Source organism: Apteryx mantelli, chromosome 6, assembly GCF_036417845.1.
Source record: "Apteryx mantelli isolate bAptMan1 chromosome 6, bAptMan1.hap1, whole genome shotgun sequence".
In the NCBI taxonomy this organism is placed as follows: domain Eukaryota; kingdom Metazoa; phylum Chordata; class Aves; order Apterygiformes; family Apterygidae; genus Apteryx; species Apteryx mantelli.
This window is the reverse complement of record NC_089983.1, coordinates 17,004,521-17,031,916: the sequence shown is the minus strand read 5'-3', so window position 1 is coordinate 17,031,916 and position 27,396 is coordinate 17,004,521. Positions and strand designations below refer to the sequence as shown.

Below are 27,396 nucleotides of genomic sequence, written 5' to 3'. Positions count from 1 at the left end.
TTTCACTGTATATAATGAGAATATTAATACAGGATTATTTTAGCAAGAATCTAGCTATATCAGTTCTGTGAAGCTTTCAGGACATGTCTTTTAAATGTTCTTAGGAACATACAGTTACATGTTAGTTTTATGCCTCTGCATTTTATATACAGAGTTTCACACTAGTCTGTGTGGCATTGTCTTTAAAAATGTCGCACATCCTATGGCACACTACAAAAAGTTAAATGAATAAGCAGAAAATTTTCTGGAGCTCTTCAGAAGATGCTTTGTACCACACAGCCACTAAATACCGGAGGTATCAATGATTATTTAGATAAAGTCCGTAGGCATTCTTGCTGGCACCTTCCATTCTTCCCCTTATTTTGAAGCATTTCTTCTTGGGGATTAACTAACTGTGATGAAAACTGTTGTCATCCTGTGGGCCATAAGGCACATCACATGAAATATTAGTGCAGTGTCAAACTAGTGAGAGAACTGCTAAAAGGAGAAGGAGTCTTCCTTTTGCCAGCAACCTGGAATTGTGCCACATTAAACAGTTTGCTTGCTTGCTGAGTTGCTATCCCTGAATGTTCAAAGGTGAGGTAAAACAAGTACTTCAAAAACCCTTGGAGATAATGGGTGAAAAGCATTTTATATAGACAGATACTAAGTACAAGGTAAGTAATGGGTACAAATGGGACATAACAGAGGAAATGTTCATGGTTGGATAATGGTGCTGTACAGTGGTTAGAGATAAGTGAAACTGCTGGAGTATATAAAGGACTGTAATATATATTGCTGTGCTGATAATTTAATCATGTTAACTTAGAAAATTAACCTTGTATAAGAAGTGAGTAGGAGCTCACTGCATATACTTCTGATTTTGGTTGAGCATTTCAGGTTGAGCAGTTCCAGGTTGAGCAATTAACTTCTGACATGAGAATATTATATTCATTACCCTGGTGGCTTTATGTCATCTTTCACTCCTCATATTCACCAGAGTTCTGTCTGAGGGGAGTAAAACTGTTGGAGTTGGTTAACAAGATAAAAGTTTAGGTCTTTACAGAACATCTACTGCTATCAGCAGTTTTAGTAGAGGTGCCCTGAATTCAAAATAATATAGGTTAACTCAGCATGTCTCAAACCAACCAACTGTGATTCAGCATGGGTGTGAAATCACTCCTTCTGAATATAACTATTCCTTTTCCTAGTACTATATTTCTCAAATTCATTTGCCCTTTCTCTGGGCACCAACGCCTCCGTGGTACTCTTCTAGAATTAGTAAAATGAGGTGTATGTAGACAAGAGGAATCTTCACAGGTATTGATCGAGACTAAACCTGAATTTTTATGTGCCATGAACAACTTCTGTGAAGTCAAGACAAGTCTGTATGCACAGGTGTATTCTCTGGAAAGACCACATCTGGACTTCTCCATTTATCTTTACCGATTAACCTCTGTTACCTTTCTACCAGTCAGCATGATGAATGGGCACCTTTAAATCATATTTTAATCAAGGTCATGCTGCACGTAAATACAGTTGTCATATCTTGTTGCCTTTTCTCCCTTATAGCCTCTGTAGCATATTTTACTTTGACAACGCCTTGGATTGGTGAGACAGTAAATGTATCTATTAACATGTCTACCTGTTCTCTTAAGGAGCACTGATACTAAACCTCTGTGTTTTGTCCCCATTTTAGGTGATTTTGCTGTGCTGCTTAAAGCAGGTATGACAGTCAAGCAAGCCATTGTGTACAACCTCCTGTCTGCCATGATGGCTTACATAGGGATGCTGATAGGCACAGCCGTGGGACAGTATGCCAATAACATCACCTTGTGGATCTTTGCAATCACTGCAGGCATGTTCCTCTATGTGGCTTTGGTTGATATGGTAAGACTCTTATGATTTTATGTCAATTTTGCATTTCATACATGAAGCCTAGGACTTGAAATTGCACCTACCCTGGAATTTTTTTTTGTTATGACACAAAATGAAATATCTGTTGACAGTAGATGGCTGTTTCTGTTCTGTGCCTTTTTAAAAGGTTGCAGATACTTTGAGAGATGTAGCAAAGTTTTATAGTTGCGTGCCTGTTTGGGTTTCTGCTGTGGAAGTCTGCCCATAACTTTTATTAAAATACAAAAACTATAGTGGGCTGGGAAAGAGGCTCACATTTCCCACTAATAAACATAAGATGATCGTCTGTTTTGTGGATGGGACATTAGAAACTGGAGTTCAATCCACTACTTAGAATTATTCTCCAGTAAAATTTGATTTTCATATATTTGGTCCTAGAAAACTTAGTTTTAACCTTTAGAAAGAGCAGTTGGTAAAACATTGCTTTTGTGGTGATAAGATTTTAAAAAATCATTTGGTGGAGTACATGCTGCTGCTTCAAGGAGTTAGCTTATACGTATGTTATATTTAGTGACTGTACACCATACATCCAGATCCTTCAGACAGTAAAGTATTTCTGCACATGTTATCAGTCTCTACCTAATCCTGATTTCTCTTCTAAAGAGCTTCAGAGTTACACTTAAATAAGTCGGTTTGCTCACTTTTTTTCTTTCCTAAGCCCCAATATAATGATGGTGAGATCAGTTTTCATTTTTTGGATATTTTGTAATACTCTTCCTGCTTAAATATAAACAAAGGATAACTCAAGCCACTTCCCTGGATTGTAAAGACAGATCTCATATTGTATTAAATTATCAACTAGCTGGGCCAGAAACTTCAAGTTTAACTTCTAGTTAAAGCTTTAATTTACAGGTGTTCAAGTAGCTCTTGGTGCTTCTCTCAGAAGTATCTCCATTTCTGCAGTTTGTGGAGTGCCTCCCTGGATTTCCATCTCTTCATTTACAAACTGCTCTTTCCTAGTAAAAGAGAAAGCCCATTATAATTATGCTAAGGTGAAGCCTTTTCTCCATCATCAGAGTACATTCCAACAGATCTCAAACAACATCTAGCATCTCTGAAAAATTTCCTCCTGGTCTCTGCCAAGCTGCTATCTGGAGTTCTCTTTATATCTCCTTTAACTACTGTGCCATTGCAGAGGCATCCAGAGTTCAAGCAAAACTGCGCAGTTACGCAGTTCCTATTTGAGTGCGGGACTTGAGGGGGATTTGCTTCAGGTAAATGTGAATATGCAAGAGGTTCCTCCAGTGCTAGTATTTGTGGACTACATCTCTAAGCCTGAAGGAGGGTTTTTTGCCAGTAACAAGGTCTTTGGGCACACAGCCTCCCTCCACCGTCGTCCTCCCTATGAGTTTTTCCAGGGTTCCTTCTACACTGATTCTGTAGCTGAGCGAGAACTGAAGTGGCACTGACCTCCTCTACCCTGTGTATTCATGCTCTGAGAACAAGGAAGAGGAGCATGAGCATGCCTCTGCAGATACAGTAACCATAAAAATAAATATGTTGAATAGAGCGATGGGGTGTGTGTGCCCATAATACTGGTTACAGGTAAATAACCTCTGTCTCTGTCTTAGAGGGATTATTTTACTTGCTGTTTAGTTCCATAGTTTTGGGGATACGTGACAGAGCTGTGACTATCTGTAGCTAAGACTTCCTCTTCTACTAATCATGCTTTCCCTTTTCACGTCCATGATTGGAAACTTTGTAAGCTGTGGAGACAGAGCACCATGCTCTGCCTAGGTTTTGAAACAGATGCCCAAATGTTCTTTGATTATCCTTAAGAGTATTTCTAGATTTGGAATATCACTATTATGTCTCTGTAGCTCTTGATTATGAAGCTTGGATTGTGTGCAGTTCTTCCAGCTTCCAAAATTGGCAGCAACGATTCTAGCACAATTCTCTGATTAGGTTTTGTATTAGTTGGTGAATACAACTGAGATTTGCAAATATACAAATTCATTTCTTCAACATGTCTTGCCTGCCAGCATGAGGAAGTGTATGGCAATCTTCAGCAGTGCAAAGTCTGTGACTATCTCATTCATCCTTATTGACTTATGGTACTTTGTAATTTGCTATAGTGTTTGGAGTTAGGCTGTCTGGTCTATTCTACAAGTGGTAAACATTTTTCAGACAAGTATATTTTTAATAGAGATTTAAATTCTCAACAAGTCAAATTAATTGGCAGCTTTTAGTATCTTTTTGAAATAAAGTAATATAAGACCAGGTGCGTCCTTATACTTGTCCTTTTGGCAGATTTGATGATCTGATAATTTGTCATTGTCTGTTGTACAGTATTCAGGTACTCGGAATAACCAAAACTGTTATAGCCTATCTAATGAAGACCACTAGGTAGTTCTAGAGACTTGTGCTGTAGGCTGCCTGAAGTCTCTGTTTGGATCGTACAGAAAAAGGAGCATCTTTGTTCTGTATGATATTTTTCTATACTAAGTGTGCCTTGAAGGAATTTCTTTGTTTACCTCATGCTTTCTTGAATTTCAGTTGTTTGTGCTGCATTTTATATTATTCTTGTTTTGTATGGGTGGTTTTGCTAAACACTTCATATGATTTATTTTTACATCTTCCAAGTCTGCTATTATTTGGTGCTGTCGTCGGTATTTCTTCATAGGTGGGGAAGTCTTATAAATATCCAGAACTATCAGAATTTTTAATGGATTTACATAGAATTTCTCTTTAACTGCTTGCCACATACAGGTTGTTCCCTATTATTTCCATACTTACAAGGGAAATATATGAGCATGTGTTAGTGTATAACAGCAAATGAATGGCTAAGTTAATTAGACCAGTCGTTATATATGCTTCAATATAAGGGTATATTTTCAGCAAGGCAATTACTGTAGCAAAAATCAAAGCTTCTTCTTATGTTTATTTTAGCATGACTTGGTTTTAATTGAGTAAAAGAACATGAAAGAGCAGAGCTCAAAGAAAGCTGGGCTGGTCCTTATCCTGAGGAACTTGAAGTTCAAATAAATGTGCAGTCAAATAAAAGCTAAAAAAATGCCCAAAGGAAAGGCTGTGGCATAGTTCACTTTGTTTTGTAAATATGTGATTTGTTTGAGACCATGTTTTTATAACATGTAATGACTGGGTAGAGTTTTAACTATTTCTTAACGGATTATTTTTCCAACTAACTGAATCCTGGAATGTTTTTCTTGATCAGTGTTATCTTGTAAACTTGTCCATATATAAATGGAATAGAAGTGAAATGACTCTTTCTAAATTGTTTTTCATTTTAGCTGCCAGAAATGCTTCATGGAGATGGAGATAATGAAGAGCATGGTTATTGTCCTGTGGGGCAGTTCATTCTTCAGAATCTAGGCCTGCTTCTTGGATTTGCCATCATGCTGGTGATTGCCCTCTACGAAGATAAAATTGTGCTTGACATCCAGTTTTGACCATCTCTGGTAATCACTGTGGTTACAATAATGTTACTGTATGGCTTTGAGTCTGCACTGTTTTACTGTATGCACATTGCTCAGAGGAAAAGCAGTGGCTTGCACTACTTACACAAGTACAGTATATTCATTTCTGTGTAGATTACCTTCTGCTTTTTTCCAGTTAAAATTGGATATGATGACCCAATGCATCTTCTAAACTCAAGTGACAGATAATTAGGAAATACTGAATATGAGAAATGGGTTCAGTGTGCTATATAGGAAGCACTGCTTGCTTGTGTAAGAAAAGAAAAAGTACAGTGAAGGATATACTCTTTTGGGAAAATATCCTTTCATACTACATTTGAACAGAACCCAGAAAATCTTACAGCTGAAATTCATACCTCTGCAAAGAACCAGAGTAAGCTTTTAGTGCCACATAAGGCTTAAGTAGCGCATATATATATTTTTTTATATATATATTCTGTGCTGATTCCTCTGCATAGTAGTGACAAGTGTTGAATCTTACAACAACACATGACTGGAAACCACTGTGCTGGTTTAAATTAAAAATAAAATCCTAAACACTGTTTAAATTCTTTAACTATACATTAAGCTGCACTCCCTCATTATAAACTGCATGTGTAAGAAGGCAGGTTGTTGCAATATACACTGCAAAGAGCTATGTTCTGTTGAGGATCAGTTTGACAATGTTTTCCTGACTAAGATTTATTTGATGTTCGTTCCTTGATATTAGTAGGAAAATGCAAAATGCAGTAGAATTAGTGTTAGCTTGGGGAAATCCCTGATGTCAGAGTTATTGAGGTATTTCTGGTTCTTTTTTACAGATGCTAAACATGCACTGTGTGCCACTTGCAACCTAAACTACTGAAGAATTTGTGGCTGTGAATTTGTGCAAACTCTCTTTTAACAGAGAATCCATATGGGAATTTCTCCTTTTTTTTAACAGTTATTTTGGGATGTTTTCTTCTTTTTATGTTAAAACAGTCTAAAGTGCAAGATGCTAGTTACTGAACCTGGGCACAAAGGTTAAATTATGCTCTCATGTATGTAGCTCTGGTGGGTTATTTACAATACTGTAATATCAGATCAAATCTGTTTCTACAATGCCTTGGTATCAGACATTGTAGCACTGGCCATTTCTGGCAATAGACAGTATGTAGGAAGATTTCTACTTCCAGCATAAAGCGGTTCATTTCTATAATATTTTTTTACAATTTTGGTATTTAAATTAGATTATTAAAAAGCAGATGTAATAGATTCATGGTGTGTGTAATTTGGAAGGATAGATGGAAAATTTGGGCCTTAACTTGCTGGGATCAGCTGTCCTGGATTGGAATGTGCTGAGATGCTTGTATTGCCAGACATGAGTTAGTTTTTCTTGTACCCATCTCCCTTAAAAATTGTGAGTTTGTGAGGAGTGCAAGTTGATTCTGTAGTACCAGTCCTAAGCATGGTAATAGCCTTTTTTAAAACATACAGTTTGTCTTCTTTTATGTGTATGCCAGGTAAGCTGTATTTTGACTACGTGCCATTTTGTTTCAGTCCGCTTGGCGCCAGTGTAGCTGCTAAAAACATACCGATCCTAACGCCTTTAACAAGAGCCAGTTGGTATCTTCATTCCATTTCAAGTTTGTGCGTGTTTCCTGTGGTCCTTCGCTTTTTGCAGCTTCAGTTCATAATTTAGTTTTTACTAAGAGCAGCTCATATATTTTAAAGGTATCAGTTGGTTCTTGCCAGTATTTCTTCCTAATGCAATATCAAGAAACAGTATTAAGGGTCCATTTCAAAGAAAGAAGGGTGCCGTTCCTTCAGTGAAGGAGCCAAAAGCCCAGGGTGCAGTTACGCAGTCATTTGATGCTCTGAACTTGGGGGGAGGGGGGGTGTTTTTTGCTTTTTAAACAAACAGGTGTATTATTGGGCCCTAATTAGCAAATACACTGTTGTTGTTTCAGATGAATTTCTTCAGTGCAAAGATCCTGGGTGACATTTTTTCATAGAGCCCAAGTTAGGTCCCTGAGTACAGTTTTCAGAGACTTAAATAACTGGATACTTTCTGAGGATCTGAGCTGAAATAACCTATGTTGCTTACGGGTTAGAGTGACCTTTAAAATTAATGTTGTTAATTCTTTCAAGTATAAGGGTGTCATTATGTGGTTGAGTTGATATTTTGTCAAATCTTTTTTTTTCTATGTCTTTTAATTCTTTTCAAATGAAGATTTCACTATTTCAGGTAGTATATTTACTTTTGTATTAGTTGAAATGTGGTTATAGCTTAATACGCCTCTATAGGAAAATAGTTAACTTCCTCCCAAGACCATCTTCAGACAAGGGAAAAACATGGTCATTGAAGGTAGGTACTGCATTTTTTCATATTAAATATGGGACTTTTCCTTTTATTTTCTAGTATTTATTACAGGCTATGAAGAGCAGTGTAACAACTGTGGCTTCTTCTATAGGTTTCCACCAGTACTGAATTCCAAGTCATTTGAATGTACAATTTTAGGTCATGTTACAGACAATCTGAATTCCACTACATTTCTAGTTGGCTTCAACATTCCATTCTGCTTGAATTCAGAGTCTCATTTAACTTGTATTTGTTGGAGGGCATAAATGTTACTTGTATATTACAATGCTGTCACTGTGTGACATCCCATATGAATTTTGATGTAGATCACATTGCATTCAATCAGCTGTGATTATGCTTAGAAAATATTGTAGTAGCTAGATGCAGTGTGATTTTTCCCCCCCCCCATTAACAATTGAGTCTCTGGTTTAAAAATGTGATTATGGTCCTATAAGATACTTGCTGAGCTATGAGTCTTTTTGTTATAACTAAATCATTTTTAAAAATTTTATAAAGCTGGAAATGATCAAATGCTGTTTTGTTCATTGTCAACAGTGTTGTGTTCATTTTATGTATGTTCCTTATTTATAAGGAGCCTTCAGAAAATAAAATTATTCAAGGAGCAGATATTCTTGTTGGCTTTTATAAGGTTTTATTGTACACCTTTATATTTTAGTGTATTCTTTCAAATCTCATGAAAGGCACAAATGCAACATTGTAAACAAGCTCCTTTTATATGTTGATTTCCCTTTTTAAGTGACATTTAAGACTTGACATGCATCCTTTATAAGTGAACTGGAAAAGGAGCCTCAATAAATTGTGGTAAATTCATGAGTTAAGCTGGCATAATAAAGCCACACCCCGTCTGATCCAGTGTTCTTCCGGTTTGTCTGAAGGGAGAATCATTGCAATGACAAAGTTGGTGGAGTGGCCTGTAGTTGACAGGACCCCTCTTCTCTCGCTGGTCTTGTACAGTGGGGCCAGGTAACTTGGTCGCTGTGGAATCTCTGTTTTCTTACTACAGGGCTTTAGCCATATCTGCAGTAGAGAATAAAATAATCCTTTTCAGTTTAAAAAAAAAAAAAAAAAACAGGAAACTCTCTTGGCTTGTTGGAAGTGTTTTGACAGTGTTTCTTTTTGGTTTTGTTTGCTTTTATACAGCTAGCCCTGAAAACCTGTTTGCCATTTTCTCTTTCTTAGCAGATTGATTCTCTCCCAAAATAAGCAACCCCAAGCCTCCTGTTGCCATCATCATTAGCAGAGGATTCTCTGCTCCTCTCAGAAACTTAATTTCTAATTCTACACAAAATGTTTTCAACTCAGTTTAAAGAGTTTTAAGAATTACCTTATTACTTCCTTTAAGACTAGAGCTTAGGGTATGGATCCCACCATGTTTATTGGTAGTTACTACTAGAAGATGTCACCAAACGAAAGATACTGACCACAGGTACTGTATCATAGAGGATTTTCGGATAAGATTCTCCTAGCTTCTTAGTTTGTCTGTTCCAGCATGCTCCATCCAAGAACAATTCCCTAATGTAGACCCCTGAATCAGTTGTAAAAGATACTGTATTATGCAAAAACTGAAAATGTCTTCTAGCCGAGGGCAGCAGTTCAAGTGTGACACACTTTGCTAAGAGTCAGTAGATTGTGTGGGCCTTTGTCAATTCTTTGTGTTCCAAATGTTGATGAACTAACTTTCTGAGCATATAACTATCTTATACTGTATTACAATTTATTATGATTAGTGTTACATAAAGTAACAATGTCTAACAATACCATAGGCTATCCAACCTTTTCTGAATGTTGGGTGAGGCTAAAAGCTATTCCAAAGTACAAGATCACGTTATACAGTGTATAACTGTATAACGATTTTACAGTTGTCATTATAATAAAGTCCTCTGTGTATATATATATACTATATATTGTAAACTTGGATGTTTCCAAACTTGGAGATTTGATCATATTAACAGTCTTCACATTGTTTCACTGCTTATGTTTCAAATTACCATTTTTATGCCTTTCTGAAACAGCTCATTGAAGGAGTTAAATGTTTAAAAATATAAACTATAAATATCTTATGACAGCTGTCATTCCATCAACTCTAACTCAAGAAGAAAATGATAAACATCTGTTTTTCATCAGACTTGCACCTTCTTGCTGTGTATACTGAAAACTGGAACTTCTAAAACAAGAAATAAACCTGCCCCAACCGGATAAGAGCTGAAACAGACTAGATGTTGATTTCCCAGGCAGCCTGCCAAGCCCTTCTTTACACAGCTTCCAGTCAAACTGCTCCTCGGAAGAATATTAGAAAGAGTATGAAGAACTGTTTAGTTTAATCTCTCCTTGTTCTGAGAAAAGCCAGGCTCAGGAAAGTATCTGCAACTAGAACCTAAGGTAGGCAACATATAGTGGAGTGGTTTGAAAAATACTTTATTTTCCCCTTAAAGCAGTCCCCTACTGCACCTTATGATCTCATCAGTAGGACTGTGGTTTTTCTGTGGATAACTAAACTAGCATATCCAAATCTGCTACTAAATATCTTGCTTTCATTGGCTTAGGAAAATACTCTGTATCTTCAGGCACATCCGTTGTGGAGTGAAATAAAGGAAAAGAAAATGCAGGCTAAATATAACTTGGAAGTTTGATCTCTTGTGGAAAAGTTTGGGCTAAGAGAATCTTCTGGTGTTGTTTTATACCTGTAGGCCAATCTAGGAAGTTCACTAATGTCAGCAGTAATTTCTTACTTTCTTAAATAGTATTTTGCTGCATCACTTTTTGTGCATCTCTTGGGGGAGGTTAACAGTACAGTAGTGTATCTTTTCCAACTAAATTCATTAAATTAATTGTGTAATTCTGAGTCTGCAAATTTATGTTAACCTCTGAATACTTAAGCATAGGCAGGTAATTGTGTCACACACTTACTTACCATCTTCAGGAGCATTATTGTATTCCTTATCTTCCAGCACTTCGTAGTCAAATTCTAGTAGGTCTATTGGAATAGTGTATTTTCTGGCATAGTTCTGCTGAGCACCTGTTAAGAATGCTTGAGTGAAGAAGAATCCTGAAATCCAGAAGACTGGCGGAGTTCCATTTTCATACCACTCCTGCAGCAGCAAAAGAGGGAGGAGGAGAAAAGAAATAAGTTGGATTTTATTTATTTTTATAGTATTCAGGAAAGCATCAAAAGTAATTTTTGCCTTTGTGAATCCAGGGTTGTCTTTTTCTTTCAGAAAGCAGCAGTATTTTGGATGGCTGCCATGCCTTTTTAACAAAGTTGTTTAAAATGTCATGAACTTGTGAAAAAAACACTCTGTTGCCTGAAAATATTTAGCTTATGTGAATGTATTATTCTGTTAAACATGCATCACCTATGGAAGTTCATCAGATTATCAGAGGCTGTTCAGTTTTCATCTTTGTTTCTCTGTGCAGATGGCAGATCCCTAACCAATTTCTTGCAGGCTGTTTTTAAAACTGTCATATTTCCCTTCCAGGGCCAAAGTCACATATCTAAAGTATGGACAGCAAGTTGAAGATGAGGAGGAATGATTTCCTCATGATGAAAAAACATGACCTAATTAAACCTCCAGTGATTTGAAAAGAACAAAAGTTCTTTTCATAGTTTACATCATGGAGGCTTCTGTATAAAAATGCTAAAATAATGCCAGAATTCATTGGTTTTGGTTGTAATGCATGTGAGGTCCATAGCAACTGTCAATAACTACTGCATGCAAGAAGACATTTTTCTGATTGTTGCAGATGTCAGTTTTTGAGATGAATAGTTTCACAAAAATTCAAACTGCATTGCCATTATCTGCTGCAGAGAATTACAGTGGTTACTAAACTAGTTGTCTTACTATCGAGTAGTTTTCCTCCCAAAAAGAAAAATAATCCTGCTCATAGGTATTGGTAATTTCACCTTTGTACAAGCTGAATTTCTGTCCTGAATTCTGCTCTAGGAATGGCATTTTGGTTCATTTTACATACTGCTGTCAGACTTGTTATAGATTAAGGTGGAAGTTACTAAGGTATGTTGAGAGGGTGATATGTGTTCAAAAACTCAAAGTAGGTATTCTCTGAGTAACTGCAAATGCAGAATTTGCAAACATCTTTCTCTTCCTGAAGCTGGATATTTCTTTCGTTCTGTTTTGTTTTAATTTCCTAAGTTTTGGTCCTGGAACTTTTGTCCATCTTGACATCTATTCTTACAGCAGATATGGAGGAGGCTACCTGGTAGGAATTATGTATTTCATCTTTCAGGTTCTAAATCAGTTCAGTCTTTAGTGTCAAAGGCATATATCACTCAACACTTTCATGGTGGTCTTATTCAATTCAAGACAACCAAGGTTCATCATGTAAGGTCACTAAGCCACAGAATGTGAGACACTATAGCTCAGTTAAAGTCAGTTTTGTGAATCTGCAGTCTTACAGGTGATGGACCCCATTGATTCTCCCTAGCTTCTTCTACAGCACCCTATGGAAAGCTTGGCATTTGGCCTTAATTAATATAAAAGATGTAGTGTTAAAATGGTTTTCTAATTTAAGCTTTATCATTGGAAAAGACACTTAATATCTTCTTAAGTTCTACGTTATTTACCTACACTACCACCAGAAAGATCTGTATGCAATTTAAAAGGCTCTTAGTAATCCACTTTGGAAGGCCAGTTCTGGCATCTGTCATACAGTAGTATTGATGTATTGCACCCCTTTTTATGAGGTGTAGGGTACATGGCAAAACATAGTGCTTCATTAGATGCCCTGATGAGCACGCTGCTCTACAGAAAGATGCACCAAGGAACTGAACTCTGCGTGTCGGCTATTCAGAGTAAGTACGTGTGTGTGTGTGTGTGTATTCACTTGTGGAGATGTCATCTAAGTTTAAGAGACAAAAATAATAAGCAGCATTGAACAAATCTGTATATACAGGGTGTTCTCACCTGTAAGAACTTCAGTCTACTAAAGAAGTCATTCACATAGCTGCTAAGGGGCTTGAGGCTTGGATAAGACTTACTCATCCATAATCCTGGAATTTTGCCTTTCAAAATGCTGTTTACCACTTCCTCCAGTTCAGCAGACATCACTACTAGTCCCTAAAAGAAATTTGGAAAAGATGATGTCTAAATATTTTGTTTTGCTCATAACAATGAATTGTTAAAGCCTCACTTTAAGAATTAAAAATAAACCTCTTTGTCCAACAGATGTAACCAGCTTTTAGCTAAGTCAGACTGGAGCCACCCTGAAAACAAGACGCATGGTAACAGTAAAAAGTTAGCAGTCTGATACAGCAGTCAGTTGTCATATGGGTCAAAAAAGGGCCCACAGACCCTTTTAGAAAGAAATATTGAAAAATTCTCCCTCAGAAAGGGGGAGTTCTTTCTCAGAAACATGTTCTTTCCCAAGTGCTTCTGAGTTTTACTAATTGTAAATGCTTATTTAGTTAGTTATTTTCCCCCAAACTCTGCAACATAGTGATTCTGCAAGTGATTCTTTTATTAGTCTAAATTTGCAGATTTTTCAGTTTGTGTTTTGGCTTAAGAGGGAGAAGCGGTTGGGGCTTGGGGGGGAGTGGAGTTTGTTTTGTTGGGGGAGGATCAGTTAAACCTTATCAACCTTAAGGTTAAATAGGGTTAAAAAAAATTAAAAAAAAAATCCCCAAACCCACTTTTCTCTGCTCTTCTGTATTTTGCATAGCCATAGCTTTTGATTCCTACTTAGTACAAGGACCAACTTTGGACTGTGGTATCTTTGAAGATTACTGCCTCTGAGGATTCCAGTTATTTGAGGTGTTGAGAACTGCTTTTATCTGTAAGAAATTGTGTGAGGTGCTTCCGTCTTTCATATCCGTAAGGTAAAAAAAACAGATGTGAACCTAGTTACTGCTTGTCTTATTTGCTAGCAAATGTGCGTAGCTAAAAGAACTTTGTGTTTTGGCTTTTCTGCAATAGGCACAATAATACTTTTATATTCCATTATACTCCTGTCAATTTTAAGATGCAGATGAATAAATCAGTTTGAAGTTTGGACTCTTAAAAGCAGCTGACTGGCTGACCTGCATCAGACTTTAGGGTGAGTTCTCTAAGGTACTTGTATTGATAGCTCAGAGATTGAGGCGAGATTCCAGTTATGTGCCCTTAAGGGTTATTTTTCAACTCACCTTTATTGCTTTCTGGATGTTAACACAGGAGTCACGTATTGTCTGCAGTAACTTGTTAAAGCGGCCCATCTCTTGGACAAGCACCGTGTTCATGCTTTGAGTGTAAGTGGTTGGATATCTTCTCATTGCTGCTTCAGTGTCAAAGTTGGAAGGAAGTTTGCTCAGGATGTCTCCTGCGACCTCATAAACAACGTCATCAGTGGATTTTGCAGCAGCACCAGATGCCTGAGACTAAAGACAACCAAACATTTGGATTTATTTTGGGGGAAAAAAAAAAAGAGGACTAGGGAAAGTGAGTAGTTAAAATACAGTTGTTTTGTAGGCACTGTTTAAAAGATTATTACAGTTCCAAGCCTCTTCCACTGCGCTAGCCACCCACCCTGCTCACTGTACTACAATCGATTTACCCCAAAAGTACTAATGTCTTCCTAAGTGAAGTGTGTGACAGCTACAGAAGTCAGTTTCCAAACTGCTCATGGCCTCACTGATGGCTTTGTTGACAGTTTTTTGCTGTGTTTGGAAGATTCAGCGTCTCTGTTAGCTAACCTTACAATGTAGTTTTTGGTTAGTAACGAGTAGCCTCACGTAAGCAGTGTCATACAAGAACTCAGGCTAGTCCAACCACCTGCTGACACTAGGGTCAAACTACCCTAGTAGCCCCAGGGAGGCTGGCTTACTTGTCTTCTTCCAGCCATGCTCTAATTGATGAAGTCTGGCTGTAGTCCCAACCCTGACAGCTCTGACTGATGTGATGCTGCTCCTTCAGGAAGATGTTTAGTTGCCTGCTCCTACAGCCAGAGACTTGCCAGGCCCTTAACACCTATAGAGCCCTCCAAAACAGCAACAAAACTCATCCTAAACTCCTCCCTTAGGGGAGCAGCACAGCCTCTTCCTCCCCCTTCCCCCTCAACACTGGATGAGGAGGCCACATTATCATTGGGTCAATATGGAGATAGCATATTAAATGTGCTTTAGTAACACTATAGCTTTGCTAATGAATATGATTTGTTCTTCTAAAACAAAAAGTAACGTTGTAACTGAAATTAATTTGTTTCATAATTTCATGTATTATTGCATTAGGTTGTCTATTAGCCATAGAACTAACAAAAGCTGGTTTCCTACAGATTTGTGTCCCTTTTATTCTTTTTGCCTAAATCCGACTTCCACTGTAAATCAAAACTCTGCCCACCACCCCCTCTGAAGTACCCTTCAGCAATTAAAAAACACCTCTTGTCTGAAGCGATTAGTCCAAAGCTGTCCACGTATCCATTGGGTGGCCAGCTGCTGTCAAATAGCATAAAGTGGTGCCAAGTTCCGGCTCCCATCCTCTCAGTCTGTTTTCTTGCTTCCTGTACCCAGCTGTTCATTTTTCTCATTATGCTTACAGGAACTATATTATCTAGACTGTTGCATGGCTTTAAAACTGGAAGCTATATTTATTTAGGAAGACAACCAGGAAGAATACAACACTAACTAAGCCTTAAAGATTTCTTAAGTGGAACAGTAATTTCACCAAAATGGAGATGCAAACTAAATTAAGGTACAGCAAAACTGGATAAAAACCTGAACTTAGTAATGTGTAGACTGAGTAGAAGGTAATGGTAAGATCTTTAGTCTTTTTACATACCTGTGTAAGAAGAATGTTATCAAATAACAGTTGCATTTCTGACTGATCCTTTGTAATATCAGTGTTTGCATTCATTCCAAATATCTCCGGGGAGGGATTCAGCGGAAGTGTCTTTGTATATTCAATATAGCTTTGGTACTGAAAAAATAGCAAAAGGGGGAAAAAAAGGCTCTAGAGTTGTAATGAGATGCAGAAATGGACAAACAAACAGTCCAAGGCAGGCCTCAAGCTATATCTCAAGGAAAATGCAACAAATGTTCCTACTGTAATCAATACAAACTATAAAGCAAACTATACAGGGAAATACAGGGATTAAATGCACCCTGTGAATTCCTCTAGTCCATCATCTTACCCTGAACAGAGGATTAGCTTTGCTTAAATAGCTGTTGGAAATTCTCTTACAAAATAAGATACCTAGTACAAGCGGCTCCAGACCCTTTTCTGGGCACACTGCTTGCTGAGCTGTCTGCAAAGGCATTTTCCTGATGTTTAACGTAACTCTCCTGAGTGACAATTTAAATTCATTATGATGTCCTTTCTATCTCCAGCAGATATTAAAGATTATTGTCTCTTATGCCTGTTTTATAATGTTGTTAACTTTAGCAGGCTAGGTTTCTCCCTTATTGCCCTCTGAGGGTGCTGACTCACACAGGGCAAAGTCAGTTTAGTTAATAGGTGTGTGTTTGGTTTTTTTTTAACATCATTTCCATTTATCACTGAAACAAGTACTAATAGAATGTGGGATTAAGGCACAAAAGTTAGCAGTGACAGCAGTAAGCACCAAGGCACACATCAATGTGAGCAAAGTATGATCTATTTGTTTTTAAATAAGCCATTTGGAATTCTGTTAGATACTTACGTCTCCTTCAGGAGGAGCAAAATAAAGGCCACTTGGGTCAAATTTATAATCTACATTTGTAATGATTTCTGAAGAGTAGAACTTGTTTAGAATACTACGGAGCGTACGCCGATCCCAGTCATCAGTGACTCTGCCACCATAATTGCATTCTCCAGTCATATAGCGAAGGGCATCATATGGCAGCTCCTGAAAAAAAGCAAGCCAATGATCTGAAGTACTGTCTAGCACTGCTCAGCACAGCTATATTAGTGTCATTGTGATTTATTTGAACGTCATCCAAAATTCTCAGTGGAAACTTTAAAAACTTTTGTTTTACCTCTGATTGATAGTTTATGCTTGTACCACCTATCTCCTGATCACCAAATACTATAAGACATCATCAGCCAGCATTGTTTCTTTTGAATAATTACCACCACCAAAAACTTCCATAGTAATGCAGATGAATCCCCCGAGCAGTAGTTTATGAAAAACTTTTCCAAAATTATGTGAACTTGTTTGGCTATACACACTTTTTAAACTAACTAACTAACTATGCTGTCAGAGGACCATAACTATTCTCATAGTCTTCAAGCCCGTACTCAACAAGTAACAGTGGCAGGTACTTTACAGCTAGCCTCCTGGGCTAATGCAGAGTTACAGACACTTTTTTTGTGTGTGTAAAAATCCTTGATTGCAGTCTTGAGGTTGGGACAAGCTAGATGCATCTTAGAAGCATGAACAGAACAAATTATGGATGTTAAGAGATAAATTCTCCATAGAAAGTCAGGGCAAGAGTTAGTTGGTGATACGTTGAAGACTGGTTAATAAATGGTTCTGTATACCGAATAAAGCAAAAACTAGCCAAAAAAAGTACTAGTAACCCTGTCCACCACATACAAATCATTCATTTCTCTGGAAGCAAAACGCTTCCCTACCAACTAGGCAATATTCAAGCCTTTGTTCATAACCTTCAGTCACACAGCAGGATGATTACCTCCACTCCCACCCTCTCCCACGCAAAAGAGAAATATCTAACCATGAAGTTGCTTTCTTGTGCTATATCACAGTTTGCCAGCTACCACAGATAACCAAAAATACTTCAGGTTGACAGTGGCTTGAAGATAACACCTGTATTTATTTTAGACAGCTGGCACATGCAAAGCAAAGGCACCAGTGTTTGAAAACATTCATTACCTCTCCCTGTCACAAGCCTCTTCTGTGTTGCACTTCCTATTGATTCCCTAGTGCTTGTCAACACCATCAGCTGATTAAGAACATATCCCCTGTAACATCAGGTTTTGTGACTTTCCAAGATAACCATGTGCTACTCACAATTGTACCTCAGAGCAGCCTGCATACTATACAGAAAAGTTGGGCAGGCAAAGTGATTTGGCTCTGGAACAAATTTTTTTTTCAGAGATGATTAATTCAGAGCCCTGAGCCCTTCCATTCAGTTATCATATGGAAGGAAATGAAAATATTTAAATAAATAAATAAAAACTTGACTATGTACAAAGTTAGTTTGTAAATGCACCATGTACCCATAAAATGCAATGTAAATAAATTTCACAGCAATATCATCAGTAATTCCTTTTTTTCAGAAATTTTGAAGAAGTTATTATTATTTCTATTTCACAGTTTAAGAAGCTGAAACACAAATTCCAGAGATTCTGCTGTGAAACACTGCCTAGCTCTGCAAACAAGGAAGGAAGGAAAGTGATCTGCCAAATTTACACAAATAAATCAAGGTCTGTTGATCTGCAACAGCCCAGGGTGTAGTATTAGCCCTAGCAGCAAGTAAATCACAGTTATGCAAATATATTAGGCGTTTAGCATGATATTTTACAGCTTAACAATAGTATCTCCAAGAGCTGTAATCCACAGTCTAGAGACAGGATAAGATTCCAGGGAATAAGGCAATAGTATGGAGCAAATTGTGCTTTATTTTGCAGGGCAGAATTTCTAAATTGTGGTTTGAAAGTTTCTCAGATTAGTTATATACTGTTCATGGCAGGCTAACCAACTGAAGTGAACCACACGAGCACTATTACAAGCAGACCTTTGTTTCTAATTCACTACCCCTTATGGAACTGTTGCTGGGGTAGCAACACTCAGCCTGCACTGGTACGTCACGAGCAGCCCTAGCCGGCAGAGGTGAGGCCGGGCCGGGGCTGCGGACAGCGCGCTACCTCGTACTGGTTGAGGAACAGCTGCAGCTGCTGCACGCTGATGCGCAGATCAGTCTCGTTGAATTCGTAGGCAATGTTCCACCCGAGGGGCCCAAATTTCTGCCTTTCTTGCACCAGTGCATGGAAGAAGCAGAGACCGTAGAGCAATGTCTTGAACTCAGCCTTAAAACCAAATACAACAACATTAATAATTCATTTATGTTTTAAACAAACAGTTTTGTTTTGTCATGTCATGTCCTGCATAGCAGTGCTGTGTCAGTCTCTCAAAACCCTGTATCTCTTGCCCCTGATAACGTACCGTTTATGATTCATGTGTAGCTTTTCTTGACATTCAAAGGCCTTCAGTAGGAAGCCATCAATTTGTCACAAGCATTAATTTTGAATATTCTCTTAAACCAGTGTGAACCCTCCAAATAATTTTATTTTTAAAACTATATATCCATGTCTATGTGATACATGTGACAGTCACATACAACCATGTGTATAAGAGACCATGTTCCCAAGAATTTTTTTTACACACTTACATTATAAAACATTGTTCACACTACATGCCTGCTTTTTTTTTCCCCCCCCTTCACTGTCCAGGATTTCAGGCCTTTAAAGAAAAACTTCATGTAGGCAGCTGTGTTGTGGTGTGTTTTGGTTTTTTAACTGAGAAGATTTAGCAAAGTATACGACCTCAGTTAAAAGCAACTATACTATTTAAATATAGAAAAATAATGTAAAATAATGTTTTCATTAAATACGATCACACACAGAAATCTAATTATGAAAACAGTTAGTGGCTTCCCAGTCTTACTTAAAAAGTAGGGGGAGTGGGGAATGGCATTTACTTGTAAGTAAGTCCTGCAAATCACATTGTGCAATCACTTGGCCTTCTCAATTCTACGATGGAATTATTTTTGTGTTATAGATTAAAGATGTGCCAGAACAGCATTCAGGTCAGTGAATATTCCACAACAGGAGTCCCCAACCTTGCAGATTTGTAATGGGAAATTACTGGCTTTTTACTCCTCTCCCCTCCCCCCCCCCCTCCTGAAAGCTGTATTACTAATGTCATACCACAAAATCTCAGTTGAAGAAGTATAAGACTAGTGGTAAAATAAAGCTAAAATGTTAATAAAATTTACTTCACTGCTGCTGGTAACAAAGACCAGTTTCATTGCAGTGGAAGACTTGGTAGTTTTCACCCAGAGCATACATACACAATCATCAGAGCCTACTTCAGCTGTTTTACAAGACCAAATCAACAATGCCAACACATTACTAACAGGCTTTTTGCAGCTGTTGAAAAAGTCAGGATCAGAGATTGGATCCATCAGGTATGAACGAATTACATTAGCCCGTAAACCTTTTGGTGCTTCATTAGTCATTTTCACTCCATTCTGAAGTACAGACACTGGAAAATTTGGAGACGGGTAACTGGTGAGCCAAATTCGGAAATCTGGATGTGTTGTATCAGGGTTTAGCTCCTAAAACAAACACACACAAAAACAAGCAATTGGAAGACATGATACATGAATATACACCTCAACTTTTCATCTTAAAGCAGATTTTTATTTTTATTTTTTAAAGGGGGAAAATATACCAGTTCAAAGTTTAAGTAGACTTAAATGGACTTTTGAGCTTGTATGTGACCATAGTGAGAGTCCCAGGTAGGTATGATGATTTCCACTCTACAACTCATGCATTTTGATTCCAAACATCAGTATTTTGACCTAAAATTTGGCATCTCGGTGCATGATTATGGAATATATGAACAAAAAACAGTGCAGGCTTTGTACCCCAAGAACAACAGAATGTATACTTTCCCATTTACAGTCATGCAGCCCTGCTGGAAGGACTGAAGTAACAATGCGCGTACATCAGAAACTTACTGAGTTTTAAGGAAGACGTACCCTAGTACCTCTCTGGAAACCAGGAGTTGTACAAGTGTAAAATTCCTTAGAGTACCAGTTTCTGCAATAGTAGACACATGAGGAAAGCTCTTGGCCTGAAGGAACAGTTGCAGTGGCTGGAAATTACCATTCAAGAAACAGGCAAGACCCACAACGTTCACAAGCACTTTTCACTCCAGTAGACAGAAGGAAAAAGACAGAACCAGTATGTGATGATTCCCCTTTTATAATGGGAATCATCATGAAGTACGTTAAGCTGGTTTTTCAGCTGCCTTAATGGCTTAGACATGCCTTCAGAAGTGTTTATAAGATGACAACAATACTTATTTTTACCTCACAGACTCTTTCCAGTATTGGCATCCATGATGTTGCCAGATGGCAATTTTGCAGAACTATCCATGTTCCTTCCTTTACTGCCTTCTCTATCATTTTCATGGCTATCAGGCCTTGGCCTTGACCAAGTGACAGAGAGCTAAGCTTTGTACCACCATATCCCTGCATATATAAAGCATATTATAAGTAAGACTAATATACATCAAAACTTCTGGTATGAGAGTTCACATCTAATGTACAGTATATTTTAGAACACAGATCAAATCTCTTTTTCATGTCATTCCAGTTGAGTAAAACCTCTTTGCCAGGGAAAAACTCCAACTCCATATCCATTTAATTCTGAACTATACAATTCTGACTATTTCAAAAGACTCCTCAAAACAGCATACTCTTTGAGGATGTAGACATCTTACTATAAAATGCAGAATACATTTACAACACAGTGGTTGGAGACTCCAAGTATGCCTGTCATTCTCAACTGCACAGAACTCTGACAGAATAGTCAAGAAATGCAAGAAATGTATCTTACCAGAAAAAAAGCAACTTTCTATTACTAACACAATAATCTTTTTACATAAGAACTGATTAAGGTCGTTGGGATTTTTTTGGTTTGTTTTAAATGCCTTAATAATGATAGCTAAAGCCAACAAAAAGCCACATTTGAATTCTGAGGTGTAAATGCCACCCAAGACCCTACGTTCTATATATTACTACATTGTTTTGTAATTAAGTCACATTTACATATAATGCTCATAGAAAAAAAAAACTTTTCAGATAAGATTTCTTACAATGGAAGTTTAAACCACCATGTTTTTGTTCCTTTTTTTCCATTTTCTATTTGAGAATACACAAACTAATTAGTTAAGCAGATTGTGACATCAGAGCATTACAAAATATGCCAGAAATATTTAACATAACATTTCTTACAAACAATGACAAATTATTCATTCCTACAAACAATCCACTGGCATTAATTAGTGCTTTGTGTTAAAGGAGCCATGAGATCAGTTTTAACATATTTTTAGACAGCTACATACAGGATTTTTGAGCTTACTTTGGCATTTCAACTTTTAGTTAAAAAAAAAAAGTTCCTTGCTTCACACAGATGCACACACACACACAAACATTATCCATCTTAAAAAGTCTTGGAGATGTTAAAATACCTGATCATCAGTGAACTTCAGAAGGGCAGCCATGGGGTCTGCACCAGGAGAAAGTATGAACATCAGGGGTGCACAAGAGTGACTATCAGCAAATGCTTTTGACAAGTCAAATGGAGGTGGCTCAATAAATGGACGACCCAGGTTGTGAATGATAAATTCCTGCACCATTGGTATTATCTAAAAAAGGAAAAAATAGAATTAAAATGTCCCATTTATACAACAGCATTAGCACATATTACTCTGAACATTTTAATATGTAAATGTCAAGAATACTATTCCTGCACATAAAATTAGGAACAAGTACAGTCCCAGTGTAATCAATGATTTAGCATGTGTAAATCTAGGCAAAAATAGGCTCTAAGATGGAGGATGCTATAAAAAGGTTGAAATAAGAAGTTCTAGTCAAATGACCCTTAATCTCATTTCTGTCAACACATCTAGACAGATTGATGGGTTGGTTTAAGAAGCTGGAATTTTTCCCGTGCATGATCCATCTGTGTTATGGAGAGGATTTCAATTTTCAAGTCTAGTAATCAAATGCCTTTCAAAAGTGCTAAGACCTTAGTTTAGAGAACTGCTGTGTACAGCAGCCTTCTACACACTGGTGGATTCCTACTGAAGCAAAATGAGAGACAATTTATAAGAGAACAGCTTAAAGTTTTGGTCCTGTAAATACTTATGCATGTATTTCTCTTAAATATTACTAGTTATTCTGTCTCTGGACCGATGTAATTTAAAACACACTCTAGAATATTCTATAATTACCCCCCCTTTAGAGAAATGTAGGAGTCTTTGCTAATGTGTTATTAAGATTTAATGTCTGAAAATAAAGTTCAAGAAATGCTGAAGCATTCAAATAGCAATGTTAATTCAACCACTTTGGTCTCAATCAGTGTAATATTTTTATAATACTTTGAAATAATGTATGGAAGATTGCTAAACTCAGATGTTTAACTTGAATTTTTAACATTTGAATTATAAAATCCGTAATTTTCATATTGCATTAGCGTAGGCTCTTTCAGTTAATAAATATATACTGTGACTGAGAACACAGAATGTGACACAACAAAAATCCGAGTACCTTCCTTTCTCTTGATTTTCCTGCTTATAGACACACCTGTGTCTTTTACTCATTTAAAGCTCATTCAGCTTTACAGGTGTAATGTGTCACCAATCAGTATAGTGCTTTAAATCTGAAGGCATGAGGGAAGGTCTGGGCTATAGCAATTGCAGATTTTATAGATGGAGATGCTTTTGGAAGAGCTTGCTTTGGCTTCTAAGCTTTTGACTGAATTTAAAGACATGTATGACTATGAGAAGCGTGTAAAAACCTTCACAAACTGGCCTTTTGTGGAGAACTGCAAATGCACTCCAGAGAATGTAAGTCTGAAAATGGATAATTTTGACTATTTCATCTACTGTGATTGCATGTGAAGTCACTGTTAAACATATTCATGTTCAAGAAGAGCTGTGAGCTTCTGCTAAGCCAGAAGAAGATAAAAAATTGAATATTCCAGCTCTCCTCTCTGCTTTGAGATACTGCAGTAGAATGAGTGATTTCTGTATGTCAGTTCACTAACGTAGCTACAGCATTGAATATAGTTACTCTTCTTGTTTGTTTTTTTTTCTTTCTTGTTACTTCAAAGTTAATTTCCTATATTATGCAGTCTTTCTGCTTACAACTTCTAATTCAGAAATTGGCCTACAACAGAGGAAATGAGTATGCATTGAACAGAAAGGCTAAAGTGTCAGAATGATCATTACTTAAAATTCAGAAATAAATACTACTTAAATTTTAGAAAAGTCAATGTTTATGTCCCTGTAGGCTTTGACTCAGCACATTATAACTAACACTTGAGTCTCACTTTGGCACACACATCAAACTTTCAGATTGTGTCTCAGATGAATTATGCTGTAAGAGTTATCTGAGAAGGTGTGAATTTGGATAATTAAAACAGTGGCTTTTTTCTTTTTTTAGGGTTCTGACCATATGTGATTCTCCCAGGACATTTTTAGAAATTAATAAAAATAACAGGAAAATGTAGAAATCAAGAGTTAGTATTTTACTCATAATTTATATTGAAAAGTTCTTTATGGCCATGGTCTTATGCTAATTTTTTTCCCTGGAAACAGTCCGTAAAGCCCTGGCTATTGCAGATCCAGTATACTAATGGGGAAGGCTGGTGTAACTGCCATTTGGTGACTAATTGAAAGATGTACCTGCTAGAACAAAGCTACTCTGGTAGCCTGCAGACAGAGCAACTATGCAAAAGTCTGCTCACTACTTCTGGCCTATTTCTTGTTCCTTTAGTAGTTGCTTATTTACCTGCTTGCAGCCTGCACACTTAAAATCCATTTTTCAGCCTGACCTGTGCTGATAGACATTGTGGAGAAGGGCATTATTGCAAGCTCCCTGAAACAGTTTGCTTATGCAAACATGAGCAGTGTGTTACATGAGGCCCTAAAACCTTCTGAACTGTCACCTGCAGATGGCAAAGGCGGGCTTTGTCCACTGCCCAAACGCAAATGAACCTGATGTGGCGAAGTGTTTCTTTTGCTTGATAGAACTGGAGGGCTGGGAACCAAATGATGACCCATGGTAAGCACAGATATAGCAACACTGAAGTATTCCTCCAAATTTCTCTGACTACATCCCTTACTGATTATAAAACAACCAATTTCTCCATAAGTTTACAAAACAAGTCTATGGAAAGTTTGTCTTACCCGGTAACCTTGAAATAAATCTTAATTTGTTAATTATACCCTACACAGTTCTTTGTGGTTCTTTGACTTTGCCTCTACAGAGAATGCTTTTGCTTCAACAGATCAGAAAATAGTTTCTCTCAACACTGTAAACTCTGTCTACATCTTCCCTTGTACTCTTTCTAGATCACAAGTAATACAACTAGTTCCTATCTGAAATATCCATTAAAATCTATTTCATGTTTTCTGCCTAATACCTTTTCTACTGACAGATAGTAGAAGTACTGAAAAGTCCTGTCCAGTTTTCTTCATGTCTTGAAATGCACACATCATGGTTTTAATATCTGGTCTTAATCTGGGTTTATGCGGCAGGGTGGAACACTCCAAACGCCGCAACTGTGGCTTTTTATCCCTTACTAAGCATTTTGATGACCTGACGATGGAGGAATTCTACATGCTGGAGATGACACGGCTGAGAACCTTCCTTGTAAGTGTTGACCAAATAAACTTAATGTAAGATACAAGGCTAGAATGTAAGCAGAAACTTCCTTCTCTGATTTCCATGCATCAGCAAGGAGTGATGGTGAAAGGTTAGAACAAGACTTTATTCTGAAATCATGATTCATGTGCGTTATTGGCTAAGAAATCTGCACCTAAACACTTATGAAAATCTAGTCTACTGTCTAGCTTCTGAAAGAAAACCTAGTTCCTTTAGAAATGTTTGTTCAGTGACTCATTACAGCAGAAAAATTGTCTTGGGTATGATAATCACTTCTGGAAGCTCTGCAATGAACAGCCCTGCCTCTCTCAGAAGGGGACCAACAACACATGTGAACATGACAAAATTAGACCAGACTAAATTTAATCATTAGTCCATCTTTTGTTGCTTCATGTGTCCACAGCCTTATATGTAAATCACTGTTTAATTAAGCTGTCAAACTTTCAAGCCCATTTCAAATGTTTAACTCTTCTCCAGTTGTACTCCTCTCTACTTCTGGGATTTCATGCATGATATATACTGTTGACATACCCAAAAGCCCACATCTGAGCTGCTTCAACTAATATTCTGTGATATTTGACCTCTAATCCTAATAATAGTAGTAGTGAGAATCAAGTGAACCAAGTTTCCGAACGGGGCTTGGATCAATAAAGCATTCAATTCTGCATCTTACCTCCTGAGTGGCTTTGCACAAATGGGGTCTTTACCTTGCTGATAATGTTCAGGTAGAAAAATCTGCCTCCTGGGTGGATGTCAAAGTTAACTATTTAAGTTCCCTACATAACAGACTCTATATCTATAAATAGAACCACATACCATAGTGGGAGTGGTATAATGTCTCAAAAGGTGAACTGAAGAGTGAAAAGGTGATGACGTTTACTCACTATATCTGATCAGTGAGTGATTTAGGACAGTCTTCCAAGGTATAAAAGGGGTCTGAGCTAAAAATACTCCTTTATTTTTTAGGTATAGAATTAAGAGAACTTGAAATGGCAGCTTCCCCTTTTCTGACCCAAAAATGCCAATAGCTTAGAGGGCTAGGATTAGGAGTGATCCAGAACATGCTGCTGTCTTGGAGTACCCATATCCTAATGCATTTTCCTGAGAAGTGAGAGCAAGCATCTTCACACAGAAGGAAATCAAACCAGTCTCCCTCCCTAATTAGATTTAAAATACAGATAAAGAATGGGTTCACAATTTATTTTAAAAGAGAAAGTATATTAGGCATCCCCAAAATGGTCATTGAACAGAACCCTACTGGCAAGGTAGGTGGAAGACCTTCTGAATTAAATGGGGTTTGCATATGACAGTCAAACTGCTATGCATCATTCAGACTGCAGTGTTGCTGGCCATAGCCAGGAGCAGACCTCTAAACTGGGATTAAAGGCAGATTAAGGGCAGATCAAAGGGTTTTTGAGGATCTAAGTTTTGCACATATTTGAACTACACAGTTAAATTATTCAATTGACAGTCTCAATCTTTTGCTTTGCTTTAAGTGTAAAACTGGCAGAAGCATAATCAACTCTTTTGAAGAAGAAGTTGCTGCAACTAGGAAGCGTCTTGTGGATAACTTTGTCTCCAAACATCAGTATATATCACAGATGCCAATAGCTTTCCATGTTGATCCACCTGCCAAATCTTCTGAAAGTTCTTACCACCAGTCAAAAAAAATCCAGGAGAAGTGTGAAGTCTGACTCTAAAAGCTTATCTTTTCTTTATACGGTAAAAGAATTCATATTTTTAGCTTTATATTAGTACTCAGATAAAGTTGGCTGAGGAGTTCCTCAGTAAAGAACTTTATAGACCCTCTGTAACAGAGGGTGTAACTGTTTATACTGACTCCTACCTTTCGGTGTGCTTTGTCATTAGGGCTAGTGTGGACTAACAGTAGTCCCACTGAACTATGAATATATGAAAATGTCTAAGCAAAATACTGGGTTTTAGTAGGTTGACATTTTTCTCCCAAATAAAGATTCATAACTGTAAGCACCTATTGTGATCTATGCTGTGTTCAAGCATTAAAGCTAGACAGGCTCAACTCAGAACAGTTCCGCTTCAAAACAGGGTTTGGGTACCTACAGTAATTGTTACTGTAAGGACCTATATTATCTACACTCTTGCTTACCAGTAAAGCATCTTCCTGGATCAGTCACAATTTACCACAGATAGATAGTAACATCCATGAAAAAAAATTACCCAAGCAAATAGCAGCTGTACTGAAAAAGGGAAGTTACAAGGACTGTAAGACAGTCTTGAAGAGGAAGTGCTCTGGGGGGGTTTGTGTATACACTGAAATCTGAGAAAAGCTAAAGGCCTACCCTTCCATTTTAAAAATA

The 27,396-nt window shown here is 37.4% G+C and overlaps 3 protein-coding genes across 3 annotated transcripts in view; 2 read left to right on the top strand and 1 right to left on the bottom strand.

Moving 5' to 3' along the window:
* SLC39A10 (solute carrier family 39 member 10) overlaps positions 1-8,282 on the top strand; it is a 42,726-nt gene extending 34,444 nt beyond the window's left edge. The window contains exons 9-10 of the mRNA XM_013952188.2: positions 1,679-1,869; positions 5,148-8,282. Of these exons, the coding sequence (XP_013807642.1) occupies positions 1,679-1,869; positions 5,148-5,306 (350 nt within the window). The 3' untranslated portion in view covers positions 5,307-8,282. The remainder of the gene's footprint in view (positions 1-1,678; positions 1,870-5,147) is intronic.
* Positions 8,283-8,294: 12 nt separating this feature from the next.
* DNAH7 (dynein axonemal heavy chain 7) overlaps positions 8,295-27,396 on the bottom strand; it is a 122,426-nt gene continuing 103,324 nt past the window's right edge. Inside the window, 11 exon segments of the mRNA XM_067298619.1 lie at positions 8,295-8,691; positions 9,096-9,199; positions 10,586-10,763; positions 12,594-12,746; positions 13,811-14,041; positions 15,438-15,575; positions 16,297-16,482; positions 18,465-18,626; positions 19,736-19,936; positions 20,696-20,857; positions 21,859-22,035. Of these exon segments, the coding sequence (XP_067154720.1) occupies positions 8,482-8,691; positions 9,096-9,199; positions 10,586-10,763; positions 12,594-12,746; positions 13,811-14,041; positions 15,438-15,575; positions 16,297-16,482; positions 18,465-18,626; positions 19,736-19,936; positions 20,696-20,857; positions 21,859-22,035 (1,902 nt within the window). The 3' untranslated portion in view covers positions 8,295-8,481.
* Positions 23,101-26,754, top strand: LOC106492420 (baculoviral IAP repeat-containing protein 5.1-like). The gene is made up of 4 exons (XM_013952236.2): positions 23,101-23,238; positions 24,348-24,457; positions 24,934-25,048; positions 26,557-26,754. Exons 1-4 carry the CDS (start codon positions 23,101-23,103, stop codon positions 26,752-26,754), a joined length of 561 nt encoding a protein of 186 aa, XP_013807690.1.